At 45.1% G+C, this 26,490-nt stretch overlaps 1 protein-coding gene across 1 annotated transcript in view; it reads right to left on the bottom strand.

Annotated features, from left to right (window-relative positions):
* TTLL12 (Tubulin tyrosine ligase-like 12) overlaps positions 1–26,490 on the bottom strand; it is an 86,340-nt gene that overhangs the window by 17,976 nt on the left and 41,874 nt on the right. The window contains exons 9-12 of the mRNA XM_084583991.1: positions 22,029–22,253; positions 21,349–21,460; positions 9,497–9,648; positions 2,942–3,020 (exon numbers count right to left, since the gene is read on the bottom strand). Of these exons, the coding sequence (XP_084440117.1) occupies positions 2,942–3,020; positions 9,497–9,648; positions 21,349–21,460; positions 22,029–22,253 (568 nt within the window). The remainder of the gene's footprint in view (positions 1–2,941; positions 3,021–9,496; positions 9,649–21,348; positions 21,461–22,028; positions 22,254–26,490) is intronic.

A 26,490-nucleotide genomic window follows, 5' to 3' on the forward strand; every position in this document is an offset into this window, starting at 1 on the left:
TAAAATTACTTCACTAAATCGTGAAAAAAAAAATTACGTGGTTTTCAATAGGGCAGAGAACAGAAAATAAAAAAAATGCGTTACATTGCAAATTTCGTTACATTGAGGCTCATTATATCAAGATTCGACTGTATAAACCCAACACAATGCAAAGCACCCCTGAACACACATTCCACAAATGGTTTAAAGTTCTCATTTGCAGTTAGACTTGTCAGTGATTCAGACATGCCATTCCAATCATTGCAGGTATACTTAAGAAACGACCTGAAATAGGCAATTGTGTTTGAGCGTGGAACGTCTACCTTTTCACCGTGGGTATGGTGAATTTAAATGCATGACAGTGGCTGAACCCAAAGCGAGCACAAGGTTTAATTATGGTACATAGTACACTTTGTAAAAAAAAAAAAAAAAAAGACAGCTGCCCTCGGGTTGGTAACAGTGGCAAGCATAAGTATGCTTCCACGCTGGTTACACTAACTGTCCTCTGATAGCTGATGTCAAAGCAGAAAAAAGATACACACTGCGCTTCCAGACAAGGGAGTACAACACCACAAGATGGCTTCTGCGCCCTTTTGTGAAAAACTGTCGGGAAGTTGTCTTGCTCGGAAGCGTTCTTGCTGATGTGGAAAACGCAGGGCACCACTGCGCCTCTGCTAGCGAAGATCTGATACGATTGGCACCACGCATAAGCGGATCCAAACAAATTTCAGCCTAAAATCGCAGTTCCGGCCTCATTATAACCAGTGCTATCAGCAAGAACTGCCGCTACCTAGCAATGGCATCAGCTGATTGTTTCGAAGGTTTCAGCACTCTGACCCCGCGAGCCTCGCGACCACAGTGACCGCGACGCACACACGGCCGGAAGGAGGTCGATCGCACCTCGCAGGATGTAGTGATAGCGAAAGGATCACTCGGCATGTTGTATGGGCCTCTCCAGCCATGTGGCCATGCCCTATAGCTATGGGTTGGAGTTCTCGATTTTTATTTTCAGAAATTCAGCTGACTTTTTTCAGTGTTTATTTGCAAACAAAAGTTCCTTTTTTTTTTTTTTCGGTTAATATTATTTTCTGCTGAAGAAATATCGTTTTTCTTCGGTGAGATAAGAGGCATCCATGTACTGTTAAAAGTGACGTAGTGTTCATTTTGGATTTTTTATTGCATTTTGTTTTATGCACTTTTATTTAATGTACAGTTTGTCATATATACAGCTACGCTCCTGGAAGAAAATGCTATTGCCATGATGAAAATTTCCGTTATGACAAAACGCATGTGTAAAACAAAAATTCACACGTTAGACAAAGGATTAACCGAAGTGTTATTTATAACCATCAAATTTTTGCATAAACCAAATAATTTAAAAAACAAAAGTGCTTCTCTCGGTTCGTGTCTGAGCAATGTCACGTGGAAAGAAACTGGCGGGCTTTGGTCTTTGCGATTTCCTGGAAGCAATTGCGCTGCAAATGCTCTGGTCAGTTCTTCGCCCCTCGAAGTGCCTGCCTTGCTGCAGGGCGCCTCCTTGGATGCTTGATGTGTTTATGAGGGTCCGGAAGCAGGGTTGCCATTCTTTCCCCATTCGTGCGGCCATGAACAATGCCTCAAAACCCTAAGCCATTGTACTAAAACCAACGATCCTACTGTCTCACATCATGCCTCTGGATTCAATGCAGTTGTAATTTTCTCCCCTCATAGAGAGTTCACGGTGTACATGAAAATGTACTGGCCTTTTTCGGTTTCAACCGAACCTTTTAAAATGCTTTCGGCATATTTTTATCAGTGTTTTTAAGTTTAAACCAAAAGGTCCAACCCCTACCTAAAGCCGAATCGCGGACACTCGACCAGCACTCGTCGCTCAAGAAATGTCGGATACCGGACGTGCTTAGAGGTATTGAAGAAATAGTCTTTAATAAGGGACTGTGGGAAGACTGTATACTAGACGGCAATGATTGTGAAAACCCGGAATCCGAGAACATTTCCTGGACACATACGCCCTGTGGCTGCGCGAGGTGCTAGACGCGAAGAGGCGCGAGCGCAGCGCATGCTAGCTGACAGCTTGAGCGCTGCCATCCCGCAGCCAAGCTGGAAGCGGCCTACTGATTTTAGAACTGAGCACAATGAGTCTTCCGCAACTGCTAGGGTGATTGTGAGATGCACTTCTCACGATGCTTGAAATTCTCCGACGAAACGTGTAGACGCGAGAACAGGAGTGAACCAGGACCAGCACATGAAGGTTCGTGGCAACATTCGGCGCTCGTTGCGGGGTGGCGTTAGACTCGTACGTATGGAGAGCACGTCTCGTGGGGCAGCCATGAAATGTAGTGCAAATAAATACTTTTACTGATTTTTTTTTCGCTCGCATTAGTTTACACAGATGAAAAGTTTACTTTTTTTTTTTTTCCCATCCCGAAATTACACCTTGTATTATAAGTGGGCATTTATGGTAACTGAAAGCTTGAATTACCAAATGGGCCTGAAAAAATTGCTGAAAACTGTTTCAATCAGAGTAACCGTATCTGATGAACACCTGCAGGATGGCTGTCAGCATATAAAATGAAACTGATGTGAGAACAATCTTTTTCCTGGTTTCGTCTAGTGCTTGGCTTGTGCACACTGTCGGGAGAGCCCTCTTCACAAAACGACCCTGTAATGTTTTGAGGATCTTTGACTACAGAGACCACGCAGTCAAGCATTGTGGTGAAGTGTGCAGTGCAGTGAAACTGTGAATTAAAAGATTTCCTTGCGTTTGGTTTTTTCGAATACGAATCTAATAGTAAACATGTTCAATTCGTATTTAAAATTTAGAATATTTGCACACACCTAGTGGTGACATATGGCAATTTTGCTGACAACAATGCAGTACAAAATTTACTACTGTATGGTCTGATGACAGAGCCATTACTTACACTGTTTATTATCACTGGCCTGTAATACGGGTTACACTTACCTGCTGTGGTCCCGATGCAGTGTAGTTCATCACTGTGAAGTGCTTCTCGTAGTCATCAAAGTCGCTCAATGAGAAAGGCCTGCGTAAAAAACAGCAGGAGCATTACTTTACTTACACAATCTGCTCTGGTCACTTGGTTTTTTATACACAACCTGTCTGTTCAGAAGCAGTAAATGCTAGGTGAGTTGGTTCAGTTTTACCTAACAACAAGAGAATCGCCAGAGAGCAAGATGCAGGGGCACCCATGTATTTGCCGGACTTAATCCAATGAATTCGTGCGCATGCCTTTTTCTAGTCCTTTGTCCCATTTTCTGCCAGATTTTTACTCTAGAAAGCTGCCTGCAAGGCCTCGGACAGCCTCGTACGAATGCAGCCTCTGCACCCATCAGCAACAACCCTGTGCTAGCTTCGCACCAAACTTTACATACTATCCGTAAGATCACTCACCAAAACATCACAAGGCAGAAATGCAGTCTATCAGATTTTCTTTTAAGCAATGTACAAATAGCTCAGTACTTCAAGCAGTGCTGCAGTTGTAATATATTCTAGTTATATTACAATGAGGGGTGTGCGAAGAGTGATCTTTTGGCTTGAAGCAAATTCGAAGTGAATTGTAATGCCTTTCAAATAGTGAAGTTGAATAAATTTTTATGTCAGGCTCAGACGGAAAATGTGGCGCAGTGTTTTCAAAAAAAAATTTATTTTTGTTAAGCAATGACCTGTGTGCAGAAACAGAGAAAAGTAAAGCAGTAATGTTGTAACATGTAACATTATGTTCTCAATCTTTCAAGCTTATAAACACAGACACAGGGGAACTGTCACGTAATGTTAGCTAACATACTGTGACCTCACGTGGCACTGATAATTTGTGTTTCGCAGCACCAAGCCTTATTACTGGGAAATTGGGGCAGTAGGAATAAAATGGCAGTTTATTATGAGTTAACGGCTTCATAAGTTTTTTTTTTTTTTTTCTTGCAAAGTCAGACAGCCGGAAATTCGGACTTGCCCAGGACTTCAGTGATTCTCTAAGAAGTGAACTTCATCAGTGACAGTGAACCTTTACGTCTTCCGACACGCTGGTTTGGAACGTTTCAAACTTGAAACTTCAATGCTTTTTTGAGTTTTCGCGTGTGCAGGACACTACTCATTTTCAGTTTTGAACCCCGTGAAAAATTTCGTGGGCACAATAGTATCGGCTTTTCCAGGCAGTCACTGACCACCATCCAACAATCTGCACTCATATCAAGCCCTAGTAGTGAAGAACTTGATTCTAACTGATTCTGAGCAGTGAAAATTTGACCGGGCTTCATCTTTGTCCCTTTTTTCTTCGGTGTCTAGAGGTTAGCAATGACAACTGTCGAAAAGGCTGCCTTTGATGGCACTGCGCAGGCATGGCGTGGGGACCTTAGCATGTCAAGGAAAGGCGGTTCTTCAACAATGTTGTATGGGTGCATACCACATGCTAAGAACAGGGCCATACAAAGGCGAAAGCCCTTAATGGCTCATACTGTCCGCATCTGTCCGGTCACACTGTAGCTGTCAGTCAAATGACGTCATCAGAAAAATAAAAATCCTGTCCACCGGGAATCGAGCCTCCATCTCACGGATCCTGAGCTGAGCACTTTAACTAACTACACCATGCCTGGGATCATGAAACACACATCATAATTCTCATCTACTAGGAGGATGATAGAAGTGATGACAATGACGCTGCAATTAGTGATGACAATGATGACAGTAGCAATGATAGTGACACTGCATTTAGTTGATAATGATAATGAAAACAAACATGATGCACCCTGTGCAGCAGCAACGCTCAGGCTTTTGCATTTCTGCAGTGTTGATTAAACAGTGCTCTCAGAATTTTTTTGCCTCCAGAGTTCTCAGTGCCATTGTTTTCATTGTGGGCTTGAAACACTGGGATACCTACGGCCATAGAGTTAATACAAAGACTCTAGAGGGAAAGCTGCCCGTTCAGTCAATGCATTCGAGTGGTGACCGCGTGATTGCCGCCATCATCACACTGTTTAATGGTTGCCAGATGATTTTTACTTGCTAAATCGGGCACATGAAGATGGTTTGAAGCTGGCAACGTAGATCGTGGGAAGATGGCGGCGTGCAGTTAACTGGCGGCTACTGTGCTACTGTAGAGTAGGTGCTGTAAACAACGGCAGAATCGTCGCGTCTAGAGCATTTCTGGTGGTATGTTATGTCGCGTACCTACTGTAACATCACATAGGTGTCCTGCCTCTTCTGAGTTGTTATCGTAGGGCTATCCCTGCGATCGTTACGCGCTTTGCATGCATTTCATCTGTAGAGGACACATGCATCTCCTCTGTACCCGACCACCTGAAAACACGTCAGAAATTTGCTTTGGCGCAAGACGACAACCACAGTATATTAAAAAAAAAAAAAAAACAGTGACGAATTCCACAGCAACGGCCCTTCTTGGTCTATCCCTGGATGGCTAGTGCTGCATACAGTAAATGTCAAAGGGCGCTCGTGTGTGTTTACTGTTGATTTGCCTTGTGTGCGTATTTTTTATTTTGTTTCCTTTTATAAATTTCAAAGGCTCCTTAACTCCTGTCGATCTTGTGAATTTTTTTACCTTGCGTTTCGTATAGGATTAAGCTGACGTATCTTTTCTGCGCGGGACGATGTCGCAATGGGATTATCTCACCACAGCATCATCTCCAGCCATTTTTAACAGCTGTTTGTTCTTCAGTATACGGAGTAGCAGTTATGAGAAATCAGAAATGCACTAAATAATATCGTCTTTAGTACCGCATGTATTAGCGATGCAAAACATGGCTCTAAAACAAATTTAGATGCCACTGAAAACACTCGATCATTCACCTTTTAAAATTAGCATAATGTGTCCCCTAGCAGGCTGGGGAAATGGCGATGAGGAAGCTGAATATACTTAAAAATAAACAGGATCATAATGGTTTTTGTGCATCTCATGGCAAGACATGCACACAGCGGTAAGGCATATCACTTAAGACCTTTTATTCGAGTTGCAGCCCAAAGTTAAGGACTGAGCATTTTAGTCATCTCATAGTGTGCAATTTCACAGCAATGTAGCATTAAACGAGACCATGTAAGTATATCCTGCCAGCTGTTCCTTATTCCTGTGAGGAAAGCTGCAAATAAAATGTTCAGCTCGCCTGGTGTCATTTATTTGCCTTTAAGAAACAGTTCAAAGACAGGAAGGTTTTTGTTCACATACACGCCTTGCAGTCCATAGTTTCGACTTTCACGCATACCTCTCCTTGTAGAAGGTATTATTATGAACACCTATTATGAAATTTGCAAATATAAGATGTGGCACGTCTACTCACACGTGAAGCGATATGCCGGATCCTTTTATAGCTGTTGCCTTGCATACAGTGCAGGAAGGCGCCATCGCGATGCATGAAAGAGCAAGCACCTGTTTGCTATAAACATCTCGTTGTTTCAAGTGTCTGATCTCGAGGCGCTCGAAAACTGAAATTTGAAACCGAAATTCAAAGGGCATCTGCTACGTCTGCTCGCAAACATGGTTTTTCAATCGTTCTACATCATTCCTTTACGACTAAGAAGGTGCCTGAAAGATCATATGATGTGCTTGAAACTTGAAAACAATGTATAGAAATTTCCTACAGTCGTGTTATCTGCAGCGGTTTTTAAAACTTTTGTTCAAACCTTTATTCATTTTTTACGCAGTGATCAGAAACTGTGCTGGACACAATGACGAATTTCATGATGGCGACGAACCAGTGGGAAGCTCGTTTCCCTGCCCAGCTTTCCCTCTAGAGTATTTGTATTAACTCTATGCCAACGGCAGTCGAATGGTTGGTCGGCAAACTTTCTTCAACTTGGCTTCAGCTTACACCTGGCGATATTCTTGGAATGCTTTAACATGTCTGCGCGACTCTTTAGGCCCACTACTAGTGTTGTTATCGTATCTGTACTCGAACTGGACAAAATATTTAGTATTTAATACTTCTACAGGAGGATTTCAAGATATATGTATGCCGTCCATGATTACAAAGCTCAAACAGAACCCCTCCATGGCGACACATCCCAACAAGAAAGCTGCCATATTCAGTCATCAGTCACTTTAGCATGGTTTAGAGAGGCGCTTCTAGTCTTGTGGCTTGGCATGGTATGTCTTAACTGTCACTAATGTCTCAGTGCGAAAGCTACCGGGTGTAGTACAGGATGAAAACTACCTAAAACAAGCGCTTCGCAGGCACTATTCACTCGTATTGAACACCTTGAACTATCGAATACCAATGATTTTCTGCAAATATTCGCACAGCTCTATACATAACGAACATGACTATCATGCACCTTTTGTTCGATATATGTAGATTCTTGCAGTAAATCACAGTCAAGCTACAAAGATAGTGAATGAACTGAATGGAAATAAAAGGGGACTGGTTATAATATTGGTGAAAAATTCTTAGCACATGCATGTTCAATGCAGCTGAGTCTTGCGTCTGCCTATCTGGAATCCAACACCGTAAATTGTACTTACCAAGAGTGCTTACGAGGGCTTAGCTGTGCGCATACAGCAGACTCCCTTTAAGGCGAACACAGTTGAGGCAAATTCTCAGACAAGATGAACAACGAGAGACCATTGGTTGGCTTCCGTAGTGAAGGAAAGAAAAAACAATGTAAAATGCTTCAGCACAAAAAAGCCCACACACACAGCGTGGCTTCTGCACATCTTCGCGGAGGACTGCAGAAAAGCAGCCTTGCAGGAGCTCACTATCTTGAAAAAGAGGGGGGTAAGACTTCATTTGCCGGTGTGGAAAAGGCAGAGCACCATAGTGACTGCGCTGTCATCTTGGACGATTCACTGCCTCCTGTCAACTACAAGACACAATTGTAAGACACAAAGTGCGTCTGCTCGTTGTTAGTGAGGCATTAAAATCTGCATTCTCAGCTGACACAGTGTTGTAACAAGCATTACAGTGGTGCAGAGATGGCCAGATACCGGCACTATGTGCAATAGGTAACAGATATTGCGCTATATTCACAAAAACGTCTTCACTCGTGTTTCTATTCCCAAGTGGCCCTCGAGGCCTGTTTTTCGTTTCACAAAGCAGCGTCCAACCTCAACACAATCTTGAGTCAGCGATGACGCCACCTTGGTAGTTCCTTGACTACAACTCTACTTGTAAACATGGTGGACGTGGAATTGTTCGAATGCTGTGTTGACTTCACTCTAATCGTATACCAGGCTTTTCCCATAAGAGGATACAAAGAGGGTGCCCCGAACCTTTCTCTAAAGCATCGGCTCAGAGTGGCAGTAACCCAAAACTTCTAGCACATTATTGTTTTACGTTTGCGGCCATGGCTAGCCTCCTGCCGTCCCTGCCGCTCACACCGAGCATGAATAACCGCGTTCAGCCGTGGCATCAGTGCTGCAGTTGATCATCGCATTACGCTTCTGTGGTGCGGACACATTTCAACTTATCGGCGGATAACAACGTTTCGGAGCCTACTGAGTGCAGAGTTGAGGCACGCATGTGACGGCTAATGGTGAGCTCGCCCGTGGCCACACTTCAGCAGCGGCGGCTTCCGCTGCACAGTTGTGAACCTGTGGAGCAGTAATCTGGGGGCCACCGGAGGCGTGATGGAGCTGTTCAGACATCTGTGCTGCACCCCATGCATCAATGGCTTGCCTGTCGCCTGAGGGTATATACGTACATCGGATGAGCGGTGCTGTCGAGAGTGCGCATTGATTTGCTTGTCGTACGGAGAGATAATTCCGGTTGCTGAGGGGCACGGCTTTTCAAACCATTTTCAGTTATGGCGCCCAACTTGTTTGCCAACTGCAGGCGGCATTTGCTTCTGGAGAATCGAACTGAGCGTGCATGCGCTGCTTGTTTTCACCGTTCACCCTCGAGCCCTCCGAAGGCAAAGGGAGAGTGTATCTGGGATTTCACAACAAATCTGAATAAATAAACCCAAGAATTCACACCCTTTCTCAAAGTCTAATTCAAACTCTACGTAAGCTCCTTGTCACCAGTCGTGACTGTTGCCAGACATAAAAGCGCTTTCGGCCAATTTTTTCAGCCACCTTTTTCATGCAGTCTGCAAAACAAGTTTTACTATACTGTAAATGTCGAGGTTTCTAAGAAATGAATGTGTTACACATTGCAGCACGCAGTTTTCGGGCCAAATGTTGGCCTTAATCTCATCTTCATACACCTCTTGCGCTGCTTCAAGTGGAGGAAGTACTCTCGAGGAAACTTTGTCGGAGGAAACGTCCAAGGGCGTTCATGAATCCAAATCGGTCCTTGAATGGAGTAGCGGCTGTTTTCTCTACTCTACGGTGTGGAGGTGGAGTGTTGAGTCGAGGTGCATTTCTGAACATGGGAGATAGATATGCTGAGCCAGACAAGCCAGAGTCACATGATTAGCTAGCTAGGCAAAAGTGCAACAATCATTGATGCCAGGGTTCTGTGGCATCTGACCTAGTACCAAAACTTGTAATAATGTGTCAGCTAGTGGACCTTTTTGAACCACAGGTGTCAGATAAGGATTACAATGTGTACACACCTGTTTGCAAAGCGCAACCAGAAGTGGCGGTAGGCATACAGCCGCAGTGGCTGCACGCTCAACAGGACGACCACGTAGCGGAAGTCAAACTTGACCATCCCGATGCCTTCCCGAGGGTACAGCACTGGATCGGAGACATACTTGCATGCTACCTGCCAGGGAGCAGCAATGCAACATGTAAATTTCCCTCCCCCCTTTCTTTGCAGAAAAGAATAACTTGCCTACTACTAAAAGGACATCAATAGATTGCAAGGTTGCAGTCATAAAGAAAGCAGTTTTTTTGCCACCCGAAGAAAGTTGTCGTCTTCAAGATCCCTGAGACTTGGCATTCCCTTCCTCACAATGACCCCACACTCCACCTCATCAATATGGAAGTCATGCAAACGAAAAGTGAGACCTACTCAAGTTCCACACAGCCTCTGCAAAAACTACGTTTTTAGCTGCCAAATAAATGCCATAGAACTAGACGGCACAATCCTCAGAGCGCATTCAGCTGCAGTGAGGCAGCCATAAATAAATGACAATGCTCGGTTCTTTTCTACCAATTTTGCAAGAAAGGAGAATGCAGGCTTCTCAAAGCAAACAATAATCTTTATAAAGTAAAGCCTCACTCATTTAACCCCCATTAGTCTGAAAATTTGCATAAATCAAGCTGTCACCAGACTCCCACCAAACGGCCATGCAGGTTTATAGTGGCAGAAGGGCATTTTGTTAAGGTAACCTGGGACTGGCATTGGGCTAATTCAGATTCTCGATGGAGCTTGAATTGCTTATTACATTGCTTCTTGTCCTCCTCTGATGTGGACACAATAGAACACCCTCGTCCACAGGTCGGCCGCAAAAATTCATTATCAGAGCTTTGCCAGCAGCATGCGGCGGTGGAGGCTATCAGCCATGCATATCAGCAAGCTAGCAGAGCTCATAGCTGCATGCGGTTTAGAACAACTGTTTTACAGCTTGTATTCCCATTCTTTTTTTGGGCGGTGAAGGCATAAATGTGAAGCCCTATTGAAGAGAACATCCATCTTGCTGAGATCAAGAAATCAGGTCACAGGTGAGAGATGGGAGGCTTTTTCAATGTCTTGAAAAATGAAAAGGTTACATGAGCGATCCTTCAGTTGTGTTGACATAGAAAGAAAAAGTGCTTCTGTTCGAACAGAAAGGGAGGGTGATGTCACGGCAGTTGCAGGTTTTTTAAAGCATTTTTACTTCTGGTTTCGTTTTTCTTCTCTTAATTATTTCTTTTTGTCTAATCCTCACTGGTGTTGCTGAAGATAAGTATGAAGTGTGTCTTGCACTGTCCATTTTTAGTATTTTGTTAGCACTCCACTAAGTCAAGGTGAAAAAAGCTGAGAAGGCCTTTGCCAATACAGAGCAGTCCTGGTACCGTTAGTCCCAAATGTATGTATAAATAAAAGCATCTGATGCAACTACGAAAAAGTGCCACTGTTGTAGACATTCCCCCTAGAACGGAGGTCACCATCGGTCCCAGTTTTTCCCGAAATAATTTTCACTATCATACAAATGGATTTTTTGGCATACTTGGGTGCCATTGAATAATTTGATGTTTGGATAATTTGGATACTTTTTGCATTCCCTCAAAGATATAATTAACAAGGTTTTGCTGTAATGAAATGGCACCATACTATCAGAGAAGTCTCCAGAACACGCATCTGGCAATTTTGGACTAGAAGCCCGATGTGAATGAATAATTGTCTTATTTCTACAGCAAACATGAGAGAACTCAAGTCAAACTTTCGAATCCACAAGAACAGCCCGAAACTATTGGCTGATAAGAAAGCTATGTGCATTGGTTGATATTCGTGTGTTCAAGGGACTTTTGTCCTCGACATGGCATCGGGCAGAAATAAACCTCTAGCCAGAGTGGTGCAAGAGACCTTCCTGAATGCTTACATTTTCAAATGAACCCGTGGAGTAGCATGCAGTTAAATATGGTTTTAATGGAACTGAAAGAGGATTGCAATAAATTTTTTCTTTACATCTATGTTTCCGTTATATGCATTTTCCCCATGAAGACTCAACAGAACAACTTAGAAATTAAAAGCAAATTGATAAATGCAGATACTGTCTACTTGAAGATGTTTACAGTAAAACCACATGCTGCAATGGCATAAACACGAAAAAACATTTTGCAATAACACTGACAGCATAGCTGTTACGGGGAGACCCTGGTCTTTGACCAAATTTTGTTAATATTTAACTTAGAGAGATGAAACTTTTGTGGGTAGTGTATTTTGGCATCCTAAAAACAAATATGCAATCAATGTTTGCCTCTCTCCGATAGATTTTAAGATTTAAAGCTTTAATTGATCAGCATTCTGCCCAAGTTTTAATGATTCGTACATTGATGACTGGCAAAAATTTTATGTCTACTTGTTCTACTGTAACTCCAGAGTGCAACTATATCATCACCATAATTTTAGCAGCAGCAGTTCAAAGGTCGTACGTAGCTTGTCATAAGCTGTGCATAAATTTGTCAATTTTTTTTTCTATGGAAGTGCTAAATTAATTCAATTTTGCCAAAACAAACTAGTAGTATTTTGTTATACAGTCGAACCTGGATATATCGAACTCGAAGGGGATCATGAAATAGTTCGATATATAGATAATTCGATATTCAGAAATCGGCTTGGCACGGCACTTACGAAACAACGATACTGTATTTGTCGTGTAATCAACCCACTCACATAATGAATCCACCCTCCACTTTTGCACCCGAGAATTTGAAAAAAAAAAAAAAAAAAAACATAAGGCCAGCTCGCTCACATGCAAGCGATTAAGCGATCTCAGCGAGGAGCGAGCGGCAGCGACAGAGTACAAAATTTCAAAATTGTTGGAACTACGTCCCTCTCACCGCTTCAGCCACCACGGCACATCAAAAAAAGGTTTCTGTGCCGCCGCGGCAGAAATCGCGAGAGTTTTCGCTTGCATGTCGATGGCGCACGTCACTTCGTTTCGGTGGTCTCATCCACAGCTCATTTCCTGACAGCGTGCCAAGATGCTGCGCAGCGATAACGTCAGGGCGCGTTTATCTTTTTATAGCTCCTGCGGTGGCGGGGAGCGAACTTGGCAGAGTGCCTGTGATGGCTTGATTGCACAAGCCTGGTTCGATTTATCACGCCGCGCTTAGGGCGGGCGTCATGATCGCAGCAGCTGATCATTTGATGCCAAGCCAGCTCAGCCCGTTTTCACATACCGTATTTACTCGCATAATGATCGCACCCCTGAATTTTGAGGTCAAAATTCCATTTTTTAAATTCCCCGCGTAATGATCGCACCCCGAACATGGAGCCGCCTGGTGGTTGATCTGCAGTCATCCCGCAGTGAATGCATTCCGACGAGTTCCCAACCTAGTCTAGTAACGTTGGAGTTCCCATGATTCCATGCTTTGCGGCGTTCGCCATTTTGCAATTTGGCAGCGTCGTAGCGTGCTTTGTGTTTTTGTGCGAGTTTACGCCATTTCACCATGGGGCGGTATGCCAGTTACACCGCCGCGTTCAAGCTCAAGGCTGTCGACTATGCACTGGAGCACGGCAACCGCGCTGCTGGTAGGCATTTCGGCGAGGACGAAATGAGGATACGCTATTGGAAGAAGCAGCGCGAGAAGCTGATGGCTACGAACAAGACACGGCGGGCTTTCCGTGGACCCAAAACGGGCAAGTTCCCTCGTGTTGAGGAGGCGGTCCTAGAATACGTTAGGGACCTGCACAAGGATGGTTGTGCAGTGTCATTAGAAATGATACAGACGCAGGCGCGCACAACTGCCAGGAAGCTGGGAATCGCCGCAAAGAATTTCCGCGCTAGCTCCAGTTGGACGACTCGCTTTATGTGACGGAATGGACTTTCCCTGAGGCGGCGGACGTCGTTGTGCCAGCGGCTCCCAGCCGCGTATGAAAGCAAAGTGATAGACTTCCATCACTTCGTCACTAGGCTTCGCGAAAAATGCGAAAAAAAAAATAAATGGGCATTGTGCACTCCATGTGATGCTTAATGTGCGTGTTTATTGCGAAGGTAAGCCTTACTCAGCTTTTATTTTTGGTTGTAATCGAGATATATGTTCTAAGACGTCTGACCTGCAACTTGTTTGCGTTTTCGGTGCTCGAAAATTTTTTTGTAGAAAATTTACCCCGCGTAATGATCGCACCCCGAAATTTGCATCAGTATTTTAAAAAAAAGTGCGATCATTATGCGAGTAATTACGGTAGACGTCCGACGCTTTCTCCAGCGTGTGTTGTGAACACACGCTAGAGAAAGCGTGTTTTCGTTGCTTCATACATGCAAAAATAAACGATTCCCACCAAAAAAAAAACGACAGGATAGTTAAGCGGGCGAGTTGGTGATACATCATCGAAAAAAAAAAAAACAGCGCGAACAAACTTCCTGTCATCCCCGTTTGTTCGCGGTGTTTTTTTTCGATAAAAAAAAACAAAACAAAAAAAAATACAAAAAACAAAAAAACACCTGCCGCTTCTTAACGTCCACATCTTATGCTACGCCGCGCATACAGCACAGCGATAAAAATGGATGACTTTCGAAAAAAAAATAAAAGAAGAGAGAGAGAGATCTGCCGCTTCTTACGTCCGCAGGCGCATAGCCACGTCAGGCGCCGCGCGCAGAGGGTTCGCAACACACGCTAGAGAAAGCGTCAGACGTCTGCCTGGAAACGGGCTGAGTTGGCTTGGCACATGCCTATATATAGCGCGTGCTGAAGGAGAGAGATAGCTCAGCAAAAGAATGGGCATACTCATGCACTTGGCTTGCAAACGTTATGTGCTGGCGTGCGGGAAATGATAACTGCAGATGCGCGCGGCTTTGGGGAATGGGCGCAGCGCTGCCCAGACCAGCCGTCGCCGAACTGTCCCCTCTCATTCCTTCTGCACGTGGCTTGAAAACGTCACGCGGCAAAAGCCAAGGGTGGTGCGATCGTTTCTGGGGAAGTCACACTTTCCAGTGCGTGGTGCGGAGTTCGATATATGACGCGGCTTTCCTATGCTTTTACATGGGATTTTTAAGGGGATATTCCGTTAGTTCGATATAACCAAAATTCGATATAACCGGGTTCAACTATAGTTGCACAGAAGGATGAATAAGCTTTCACATGCACCAAGAATGATTGAAATCCAACCACTACATCAAGAGATACCTTGGGCAACAGCACATGTCATGCTAAGAAAAACACTTTTGAGAAAACGAAGAAAGAAGTTTCAAAACATAGCCTGAACTTATATACTGCAAACTTGGCCATGAGATCAGACACACTTTGTATTAAAACCCTCCGAAAACATAATCACTGTCATTTTCCTTGATGCGCTTTTGTTTGGAGGAGCCTTAGTGATTAAACGTAAGATCTTGTGGAGAAGATTTTTCTAAATGATCTAGAGTCACCAAGTGCAATAAGCATATATATAAATATGCTTAAAGCTAACAGCAACTCATTAAAGTGGGTTTTAACTGGCTTCCAATGTCAGTGCATCATTTACCACCCATATAATTGCCTTGAACGAATGAAATTGCCGACGAATGGAATGTATGGTCCAAAGGCCGCCACCAAGACGAGTTCAATTGCATCGTGACCTCCGCAAAAGTTGGTGCTAAGTTCTGGCACGCAATCGCGATTCTCACATTCATGCTGTAAACGCAGTCGGCCTGCAACTAGTGATAAGTGAAACATTGCTCGTCTTGCACCGCGTAGAATTCAGAAGCAAGTTTATTTTGACAGGGTTTGGGATTCCGCTTGGCGTGGGATGCTGTTTCGCGGCTGTCGCTGCGGCCAGAGGATGATCTATCGCGGCGTTGAATGCTGCTTAGGCATTACTTGCTTATCTGCACCATCATGATTAAGGTGCCCGTATGCGGCAAGAATTTCCTCGACAAAGTCATGCATGACCGGCTATGCTACACCGTTATCAGGCCATCGCAGACGCGGAGCGTCGGCGCTTCGTCGTTGATTGCAGATAACCAGATGCGGCGATGCAGCATCCCTGGCGCGTTTACCTCCTTTCGTTACATTGTTAGGCTAACAACGATGCGCGAATCTAAATATTGTGCATTTCGCACTGTGGTCACGAGGAGGGAATGGCGCTGTGCCGACTAGGCCTAACCGAGAGGCTTTCTCAAAATGGCGCCAGACCGCGAGCAGTCGACGCCGCCAACCAACCAAAACTCGCCATTTTGCTACGTGCGGTGGGAGACCAATAGCAGTGCGCGTTTTACGCGATTTTGTTCCTTTGTTTTCTGCTTTAGTGGGCTCGCTCATGGTCGGCAACCGAAATATTGGAATGGCCTGAATCACGCTATTTCGAACAAGACCAAGATTATGCCCGCGGATCGCATATTTCTCGAACTGCGGGCGATCGAAATTCGGCGCGATTTGACCTCAGTTTAAAGGACCACGCGCGCAGATTCTTGTCTTTGGAGTGCTGTAGCGCGTGAATTAGGCAGTATTTTTCAACGAAACTTCGGACGAAGCTGTGGAAAGATCTCAGGGTCGCGAAAACGAGGAGATAGAAAATCCGATTTTTGGCTGCAAGGACCCAAGTCCCCCTTAATTTCATCGTTGGTAGAAGCGGGGCAGAAAGAGAAAGAGTAGGGGAGGCGGTGGTACGGTAGACAAGAGAGTCGTGTAGGATGAGCTGGACCAATTGTGGAGGCACTTCAGACCCCATCTTAAGTTGCGCGAACAAAGACGCACACAAAACAGGGTACAGGACGAGCGCAAACTGCCAACTGTTTATTGGAAAGAAAGAGGAACGTATATTTAAGGGGGGACACTGGTCTTTCGGACCAAAAAATCGCGAAAAAATCACTTTTTAGAAAATATGATTTGCGAAATCAGTAGCTCCTTATCTACCTATCTGCTAAATTTTTCATCTCTAGGGTCGGTATTTTAGTCACAATGCCGATTTATATAATCGATGTCGCCCAAATTTGGGCCGAAAACGACCCCCGAAACAACCATTTTCCGCGAGGCGTAGCTCCCATTTTGTGCGCGGCACCGTAGCCATCTGGGTCTCATTCGAAAGAGCCGCCTTTCGTCTTCAAATTGCCGCCTCTGCTGTTTACATTCGCCCATTGGTCGCATAAGAAATAGCAAAAAAAGAAAATGTGGCATTTGCAATCCCATTGGCTTTCGGGGTGCACGTGACTATAAGGCGTCACCGCATTGGTGGAGCGGGCTGACGGCGTCTGCTCGGCGCGCCCGAACCACCCGAGCCGCGGGGAGACGGCGGAGACGTGACGCCGGCCGCGCTTGGTTCCGAATCGCGAGGTGCGTTCACGGCAAGAATTTGTGAAAAAAGTGAAAAAAAAATAGTTGAATAATCATCTCAAGTGATGCCCTGCCCCGGCTGTGCGCGCTCAGGCCAACAAAAATCGTGCGCCGAACGATCGTGTGTACGAGCCTGAAGTAGGCCTAGCGTGTTCCCCAGCACGGGGGACTGCTACTGCCAGCGGTCGCACCCGCCGCGACACTGATAACGCAGGCCACAGATGAGCAGAAAGATAAGCTCAAAACAGGAAAAGCTTGAACTCGCGCCAACTGCAGCAACGAAGCGGTAGACGGATTGTGTTCGTAACGATGACGGCAGTGCGGCGGACAGTCCGCTTGGCGATGCGGAGTTACGATCGTCAGATCTAAACAGTTTGCCGAGATTGGCGAAGCGTAAAACATACGGCGGCGATATTGGCATTAAAAAAGTGAACGGGGATAAGGAATCGCCGCCAAACTTATTCTCCAATGCGTAAACTGCGGGACACGTCGTCTTCGTAGAGCTCGCCGTGCGTTAGCGCCGATCGGACCTCGTTCATAGTCCTTAGGGAATTCACTTGCTTCCAGTGCAATGCAGAGCACTGGGAAGCAGCAAACAGCTCCAAATTACATTTCTTTTCTGCAATAAACGTTCCTCACCGCGGTCTTGATGCGAGGACATGGCAAAACGACGTACGTAAAAAAAAAAAAAAAAAAAAAATGCTGCCTGCATGTGACTCGCGCAGCCGAAAAAGTGACAACTGAATGTGCTGCAACTGCAAATCAAAATGAAAGAGGCGACACTTGGACGTTGGAAAGCAAAGAGACTACATTCCTGGAGGTTTATAGCCATTTTAAATTGTAAACGTGTGCATTGCACCGGTGAATGTCTGTTAAATAATGCCGTTTCTTTTTTGCTCTTTACTCAAAACATGCATTCTCGACCACTTGCAGTTTTGTGGCCTTAATATCTCAGCAGCTATTGCTGATAGAGTAATAATTTCTTTTTCAGCATGAAGCCAAATATGTGGAGCACACAATGTTGCAAGTAGATTTTTTAATTTCTTGTTCAAAATTTTTAAAATGGCTTTTTTTTGTGACCGTTATATGCTATATTTTGACCTTTGAACTTTGTTATGCAATAAAACAAGAAATAATTGCTTAATCAAAAAACTGCTTGCAACATTGTGTTCCTCATTCTTTCTAGTATCCAGCAATTTGTTCACCTGAAGTTTTCTTCAGTGATCATTTTGTAATTGTTCTTGTAAGAATTAGACTAATTGGTGTAATTATCTCATGAAATAATCGGATCACAAAATAAATAATTGCAGTTTTGGAATCTGCACAAAAAACTACACAAACCCACCAAGTTGCATCAATTTTGATTGGTAAATAACGAAAATAGTTTTAAGACCAGTGTCCCCCCTTAAACCCTCTGCCACTCAGGCGTTTATAGCCCCTTCGCACTCCTCTTTCTTTCCAATAAACAGTTGGCAGTTTGGCACCTTCACGCATGTTCCCGCTCTCGGTCTGGCAGCCACCATTGCTCAATCTTTGCCTCATGACGCTGGGGCGCTCGTGACGTGCATGAGCTAAGGCTTCTTAAAGGGACACTAAAGACAGCCAAAGATGGTATGAAAATCTGAGATATTGCGATAAGAAGTTGAGGTTTTTTCTTGTTGCCGCCGGTCGAATTCAAACTGTGGCCTCCAACTACGTAGTTGGAGTTGAGTGACGCACACTATGACGTAAGCGGAGACTCCGTGATAGCTAGCGAGCCAGCGCGGCCCGCGGCGTCGCATCTCTCAAGGGCCAACTTGGCAACAGCGTACTCGCAATGACGGCCTCAGCCGAAATAAAACGATGAAGAGAGTAATTTACCGAGCGATGGGCCCATAAAGGAAGAAAAAAAAAAAACAGAGCGCTTGTAATGCACAATACTTTACATGTTTCTCAAGCTTTTGCGCTCCTTCTTGCACTGTGTATAAACAAACCGAGCCCTCGGTCATCGCAACGCTTCCTGACATGTTTACATACAAATAAGATTTAGTTACCAGCAAAATAGTGTCCTCGCTGCTGCGCTTGTCAGTTTTGAAGCTTCGTCGCACTTTTTTCCTTCAAGGTTTGTGCTACAGCTCCGTGTTCAGCGAAAATTACGTCCACGGTAGCAGAACATGACCGAAGTGCCGGCGCCACTATATTTGCCAGCGCTGTGAAATTCCACATGTTAAAATGGATCCAGTGCACACTATAGTGCGCATAGGCATCCAGAACATTAGTTGCAAGACATGAGAGCAGGCAGCATACGCCGATGATCAAGAAGTTGTAATTTTTAGACCGGCAGCAGAAACACTTTATTGTAAATGGGGCCATGACATAAAAACTTAAAATATTTCCAATGTACTTGTGGCGCGGCGTAGCCGAGCGGTTAGCGCCGAACGTTACGGAGCTAGTAGGGGCGAGTTCGAATCTTACCGCAACTGGCGTTTTTTTTTTGTTTTACAAATCGATTTCTTTTTTAACCTTTTGTAATGTATTTCTGGTGCTTCGTTATTTTTAGTTTTTACTTTTTACCCGAGGCCCTTTTTTTCGCCGGGCGACGAGCGCAATATATCGACGCTCTCCTTGGTATGAGCGGCAAGTATGCCCCTTTTGTTTACGACACCTGCAAATAGCACGTTGAAGGTCTTGTTGACGCAGTATATGTTGGTCAGATGTGCCATGATTTAGTGAACAATTGAATGATAATGCGTTTTTCCTTCGGTACTTAGCATATGTATGCTTTTCGTGGCGTACGTAGCTGCAGTCAAGCGGACAGATCGCAGTCGAAGCGGCAATGGCGGCGATATGTTGGCGTAGAAGTGTGAACGAAGGAGTGTGTCGGCGGTAGCGGATTTCGCTCGCTCGCGCCTCCGAATGCTCAAATGGGAACCATCAAGGCGCATCTGCTGCTCCAAGCTCGTAATTCAGGCGCTGCAGGTTCAAACAAACTATCCGAGTGCGCACGAAATGCCTGAGCCGAAACATAACCAAAACTGAAGTGGGCGCCTGTGGCGCCTCCAAGTATATTTTTGTATTTGCCTTGCACCGTTTACGTTGTCTTTTCGCCGTCGTTTACGTATGATAAAAGCGTGTTATCATGTTTGAGAAAAAACGTACTACCGCATTCAAACATGCAACGTAATTCGCATTTGTCAGCCTCCGGGATCCCTAGCGCGTCACGTGATTTGTAGTTGCGAGCCTCGGCCGTTTGGCTGTGGTGGCGATACCTGTATTTCTGTTATTCTTTTTGCTACCTTATAACAGCTCTGTTTTCAGTAAGAGTGGTCTTTTTGTAATCAGGAACTGGCATTCTATCGATGCAAACCCACTTCCTTTGTCTCTTTAGTGTCCCTCTAAGACCTTGTCTGGCTAGGAAAATTTCCCTTTGGCTTCCTGGCTACTTCAAAATTTTGTTCTGGTGCAGTTATCAGCTATTTTTGGTAACGGCAGACAAAATAGCAAGCATATAAGGACACCTCATTATTTCTAAGCTTTGCTATCCTGGTAGACAATGCGTGCGCATATTATGTGCTGGTGAGGATGCTGTGCATTGACCATCTCCTCCGCTTGACTGGCATATCTAAGAAGCCCCCATATGTGCGTGGTGCAAAGGCGTGCTTGTGGACGCTTGCAGTAACTTGAGGCTAGCCCTGCGCACCATCTGGGTAACACTATACATCGAAAGTATTTTCTCCCTGAAGATCGCGCATGCTAAGTCCAGTGATGGCGCCAAGCGACTGTGAAGTGTGGATGGAGGACGTCATCCCAATATTCTGGAGGGCCATAGAAAAATGTCCTAAGCACTTTGTCGGACCCTCACATGAGGAGGAGGTTTGCTATCAAGATGTAGCCCTCATTTCCTCCATTGCAGGTATGTGCAGCTCTCCCCTACTGATGTTTGTTAATCTGGTTTGGTTTGGTTTGTGGGGCTTAACGTCCCAAAGCGACTCAGGCTATCAGAGACGCCGTAGTGAACGACTCCGGAAATTTCGACCACCTGGGGTTCTTTAACGTGCACTGACTGAGCAAAAATGGCCTAACGTTGATGATCTTTACATGTTACTCCTTGAATTGATTGAAAACGCTATTATTTAGTGTTTGGTAATCAAAACAGTACTCACAATATCACTTCAGTTCTATTTGGCTGCAAATTGCGCTCAGATCAAATGGCTTGGCTACTTTTGGCTACTTCTAAGCTTGAGTTTTGACTTCTTTTAGTATTTGCAGCAACGGATACCCAGTGCAATGCAGTGCAAAACAGTGTAGAAATGCCGTGCCTGTAAACTGCGAGGAAGCTGCTGGGACAAGAAAAGTTGCGTCACTCCAGTCAAGGCAACACCAGATGTGGTTTCGCTACGGCATCAATGCAACCACACAGTATTGAGCGGCATGACAGGGAAGGCTGTGAGCAACAAAAGAACATGGGAGAAAATAAGGCACTCATTACAAGATCATAAAAAGGGAGCCAACAGCCACCAAAGAGAGGTGGTGGTGCTACTAAGCAACCAACAGAGGGCACCACGAAAGTTGCCACTGGCCTCACCTTGGGCCCAGTGGCTGGTAGCCTAAGAATGTAGTGCAGGTTGTTGGTGACATGCGTGTCTAGGCTACGGGCCAGATTCCACGGCTTGCAGATCCACACATTGTCTAGTCCTCTGGTATACCGGCACATGCAAGGAAAAGAGAGCCCCTCGCTCAGTGTGCTGTTGGCCATGCTTCTGGTCAGTATAGTCAATGGTTTTAGGGCATACCAGGAATCATAGCTGACGAAGTTCAGTTCTGTTTCAGATGCAGAACTGCCTCGTTCCCAGTGAGGCAACAAGCGGGCACTATGACTGCCTAGTTCCCAGTGAGGCAACAAGTGGGTGTATCTAGGTCTTTGTAGTACTTCAAAGCATTTTCAAAGATTTGACTTGGATAGGACGCAAGGAGTCATCATTCTAATTAGTGTATTAAACAATGTCCGGGACAAAGCCAAGATATTCATCCTCTGCATGCTATCTAAGCAAAAACGCTTTAAAGAGCTAAAATACCTAGATATGTCTGCCAGTTGCTTCGCTGTGATCAAGAGAGCTGTAACACTCCTAAAATGTAATTCCATTCTGGTCATTGTGTGATGAAGCAGTTGGAAGCCCAAAAAGGGCCAAGACACAAGTGCTTGTGATTCTGTGAACGTCATCCCCCCAACATTATTACTTTTTCTTCAAGCCGACAGCAGACTACCTGTGCTGTCGCCGCTGGAAGTAGGACACAAAGTGGGGCAGCTCAGTCTGCAGGTTGTACGTGGTGGGCAGCCAGGAAGGCCGGCTCGCCAGGGTGTCCGAGTCCACAACGGGGGAGCCCTCTCCCCGGCGGCGACACACTAGCGCCAACAGGTCTTTGACCGTCAGCACGTGCTCAAATGGGAACTGGTTCACCCGCTTGCTGGGGCTTTCGTGGCTCAGCTCCCTGCCAAGGGGAAAAGCCATCATTTGAGACCATCAAACAGAGGATGCTGGAAGCAGGAAAACATTAACAGAAAAGAGACAGACTTCATATCAGAGCAAACTTACAGTAAAAGCCTGTCCATTCAAGCTGCTAAAGCAGTTTGTGAATTAGCTAAAGGCGACCGGAAACGGTGCAAATGAGTAGCAGCTGGCCAACGAGAATACCACACTGTTGTTGTCTTTAAGAAGCCCCAGAAGGCACTGGGACAGCACAGCCAGTTAAGACAAAACATGTGTTATTTCTTCATCAAAGTCTTTATAAAAGTTTCGCAGAACAGAGATCCCATTTTACTCAAATTAACTGTATGGCTTCTGTTTCAAGTAATATTCCACATTCTCGAAAGAAGATGCTTGGAGAAAACAGGCAGTACACGAAAAGGTACATTGTATGTAAAGGCTGCTTTACGTCCATGGCATCCTCCTTGCATGAAACAGCAATTGGTCCAGAAGTTGACAAGTGCAGACGATTAGTGTTTCTCTATGCCTCGCGCTTTGTCGGTTTCACTGATTTGGTCAACGTAGTGTCTCTGTGTTCTCACAGCCAGTAAATAAACATGGATGACTATTTGGGCAGGCACTACCTTCGATGAGAGAGCATGTGATTTTACTACAGTACTCGCACACATCACAGATTAACTTTGGCTGCATGGGCTTTACCTTGAACTAGATGCTTTGAGCTGTAAAGAGGATGCATGCGTACCCCATTTCCTTACAGGCATGACCAAATGTCCGCTTTTCAGCTGCATGTCAACCACTCACGACAGCATTAAAAGACCAGAGGGCTTTCGATTGCTCGGCAAGGGTCCTTCTTGCATTGTACAAGTTTACATAGCTTTGTAGGCATCTCGAGTGCTCTCCTGATTGACTGGAAAGCAAACTCTGTGCACTGAAAACACTTGACGGTGGGGTGCATGGCTTAGAATATGCATGTACAGTACGGTCCACAGTTAATGGGAACATGAGATCGCATGGCCTAAACACTTTGCAAAGCGCTGCTGCCAACCACTGGCAAGAATGGACGGCACCAAGTGCATGCTCGGGAAGAGCAGTCTGCCGAGCATGCACCTTGTGCAATCGTGCATTGCTGGCTCTTGCGGAAGTGCTTCGTAAAGCGCAACAGCAATGGGGTATCATGCCCTTTTTAACCCCTTCACAGTTTCGGACGAGCTGCGCTCGTCCTTGCAAAGCCGTCCCCAAACCGTTTTGGACGACTATAGCTCGTCCTCGCTGAATAGGTTTTTCCCTTCAGCGTTTCGAACGAGCAGCGCTCGTTTGTGGCTTAGATGGCATTTTGCTCGACAGATGGCAGCACTGACCTGTTAACTTCGTTTTTTTCTACCACATAAACGTCTTTTACGTATGGCAGCATAATAACCGAAATCAGCACGAAAAAAATAAGCAGTTTTGTTAAGAATTTCGTTAATATAACAAAACGGTGAAGGGGTTAACAGTGGACCATACTGTACAACATGCAACGAGTGTTCACAATTAGCACTGCGTTGTTGAAGACAACTGTGCTGGACATAACTTTCACTCTGTGCTATCAGCATTAATGGATAAGCTATCAGCATCCTCAATGAGAGGGTCAGGACAGAATATCTGACCAAAGCATTGTTGTTGTATTACCGTGAGGTCTAACAACTTCAAAGACGAACGTGACGCAAGAAAAATCCCTGTATGTAATTTTTACAGGACAGACTCTGCACTCCAGTGAAAAGAATGTCGAGAGCTTTTATTAAAATTAGGGTTGGTGAAAAGTGTTGCCAGCGCATGAAAAACTTCTAGTCACACTAAGCGGCGCTTGCGTAACTGTGCAACGAGCAGATATTCATGAGAATTTCGTGTGCTTGAAGGGTCTAACATCATAAAAGCTGAGGCATGGCTACAAGATAATGGAAGGCTGCTGCAAATCAACCGCCTTAGGTGTTTGTTAAGCAATGGCTTAGCATTTCACTACAAATTTAATTGCGAATCAGAGATCACACCAGCCAACTGCACTCAGCATTTGAATATTCTAACCTTTGTGCAAGCATGCCCACTGAATCGGCAGTTTGTTAAAACAATGTTGCATGGACTGAACCACGATTTGACTCAACATAACTGGACGCGTACCTTTACTAGGACACGTCTTTTGGGGCCCAGACCATGGTGAGTGATGTCCATCCATAGCAAGCGTTATGCGACATTTCGGTAGTATGCAGCTTTCCCCTTCTAGCACAATAGTTTATTCACACAAAGTTAGCGTCAACACAATTTCCTCAGTGTGTTCCCTGGCTGCACTTACTGTCCAAGACAGCCCGAGTAACTATTTCGACTGAGACAGCATTGCTGCACTATGCTAACCACTACAGAACGTGAAGGATCAATGTAACAAAATCTCTGCACAGAACTTCCATTGGGCGCACTCCACAGTGGATGAAAGATAACATGTTATAAACAAAAAGAAGAGGTAGGTTGAGAGCCTGCACCGAACATGAATAAGATGCTGAAGATAAAAGCTGAAGAACTACTTTAAGCTCAGCAGAGAGCTATCGTGGCGTCCCCAGGGTGATGAAAAAGCTCCAGTGAAAAAGCTACAAAGTTGGTCCCTCAAGTTTTTATCTAAACATAGGAATCGGAGATGTGCTGGGAGTTATCAGCAAAGAGGGAGGCTCAATTTTAGATTTACAGGGACTGTTTTTTTAAATTGGCCACTGAGGACATCTTAGAAAAGCTTCACATGGTAAGTGGCACTTGTAAAAAGGTATCTGTTGTTAGAAGCTTACCTGTATATGCCCGTTAAATTCGGTGTTCATTTCCTTTGCAGCTTTGTCTGACTGTGTGCCCATTACTACCAAAGTAAACACCCCTCTGCCTCCAATAGTGTCTAAAGACAGTGAAGCAGTATACCAATGTTTATCGTCTTCACCAAACGACTTGAAGCTCTGTCTAACAACAACTTGTCCAGCTGCTGGAGGGACATCAATGTGTACAGATGGCACGACCTGTATCTACCAGAGAGGAAAGACTTGTTCTCTCTCAGAAGCGCCTAACACAATGTCTTGGATGAACAGAGCAAGAAAACCACAACTGTCATTTCGGACGTAATGACAGACAACTGCGGTTTCCCTGATACCAAAGACAGGCGCCTACAGCCACTCAGAATGCCAGACAGTATGCATCTAACTCTCTCTCGAATCTATGATGCAGGGAATGCATGGGAAAAATTAGTCCCATACACAGATGTGCCTCAGTACGCATCTGGTAAAGCTGACGCGCTGGCACTCAGACTGAGACAGCGCTCATGAGAGTGTCTCTCAAGGCTTCTGTGACAGCAAATGCAAACCTTGCGCCCTAGCCTGAATGCAGCTACGAGGGGCAGACGTTGCACCCTCCTCCCAGCTAACAATGACCACCCTAAGCGATCCTCTAAGTGCATTCCTGTGGGGGCGAGGTTTGCAATGCTGCAACAAAAATTCTGAACCATGGAGACACGGTCACGCCGAGAACACTTCTAGCTTTTGCTTTCGGAAATGCTGGAAATGAGCGCATCAGTGCACAGGCCTAAGCATTCACCAGCCAGGACCACGGGCAAACTTACCAATCCCAACGAAGGCTAAGTTCAGAGGGTGGTTCATCCAGCACATCAATTTGTCTGACATGATAGAACATCACAGGCAGGCAGGGACCAACATTGCACTGCCGTATCGGCTTTATCGGGAAATGAGAGTGGTGGATAAGAGACACCTGCAAGCTCTCTCCTTCCGCAACTCATAAGTCCTCCGCAAATTGAGGCCACCACAATAGGGACACACATGCCCGGCATGCGGTAAATCCCGTCCCACCCTATACCACAAAATATGGAAGTGTTCAGTTCATATTCATCCGGGCAGAGAAGATCCGATCCCTGGCACCACCTCTGCTTCTTGCAAGGCGGCTTTGCGCGTTTCGATGAGTGTTGATCAGCAGTGATTGGTTGATCATGCCCAAGCAACTGCCGCCAGCAGCAGGGCCATGGACTGAAAGGGCACATTCTCACAATTATATTAACTTGCCTTCCTTCACAAGCAAAGCCCATAACACCTGTACCTTACCAGTACTCTTCTAAGGGACAAAAATGTAGAGGCTAACGTAAAGGGTTTGGCTTAAACTGAATAGAATTCAGCAAGCTAGGGAAAGGAAAATGATAAGTGCAATGTTAGGAGATGGGGAGAGAGAAG

The sequence above is a fragment of the Amblyomma maculatum genome, chromosome 11, assembly GCF_055883805.1.
Source record: "Amblyomma maculatum isolate TAMU_Amacu chromosome 11, ASM5588380v1, whole genome shotgun sequence".
Taxonomy (NCBI): Eukaryota; Metazoa; Arthropoda; class Arachnida; order Ixodida; family Ixodidae; genus Amblyomma; species Amblyomma maculatum.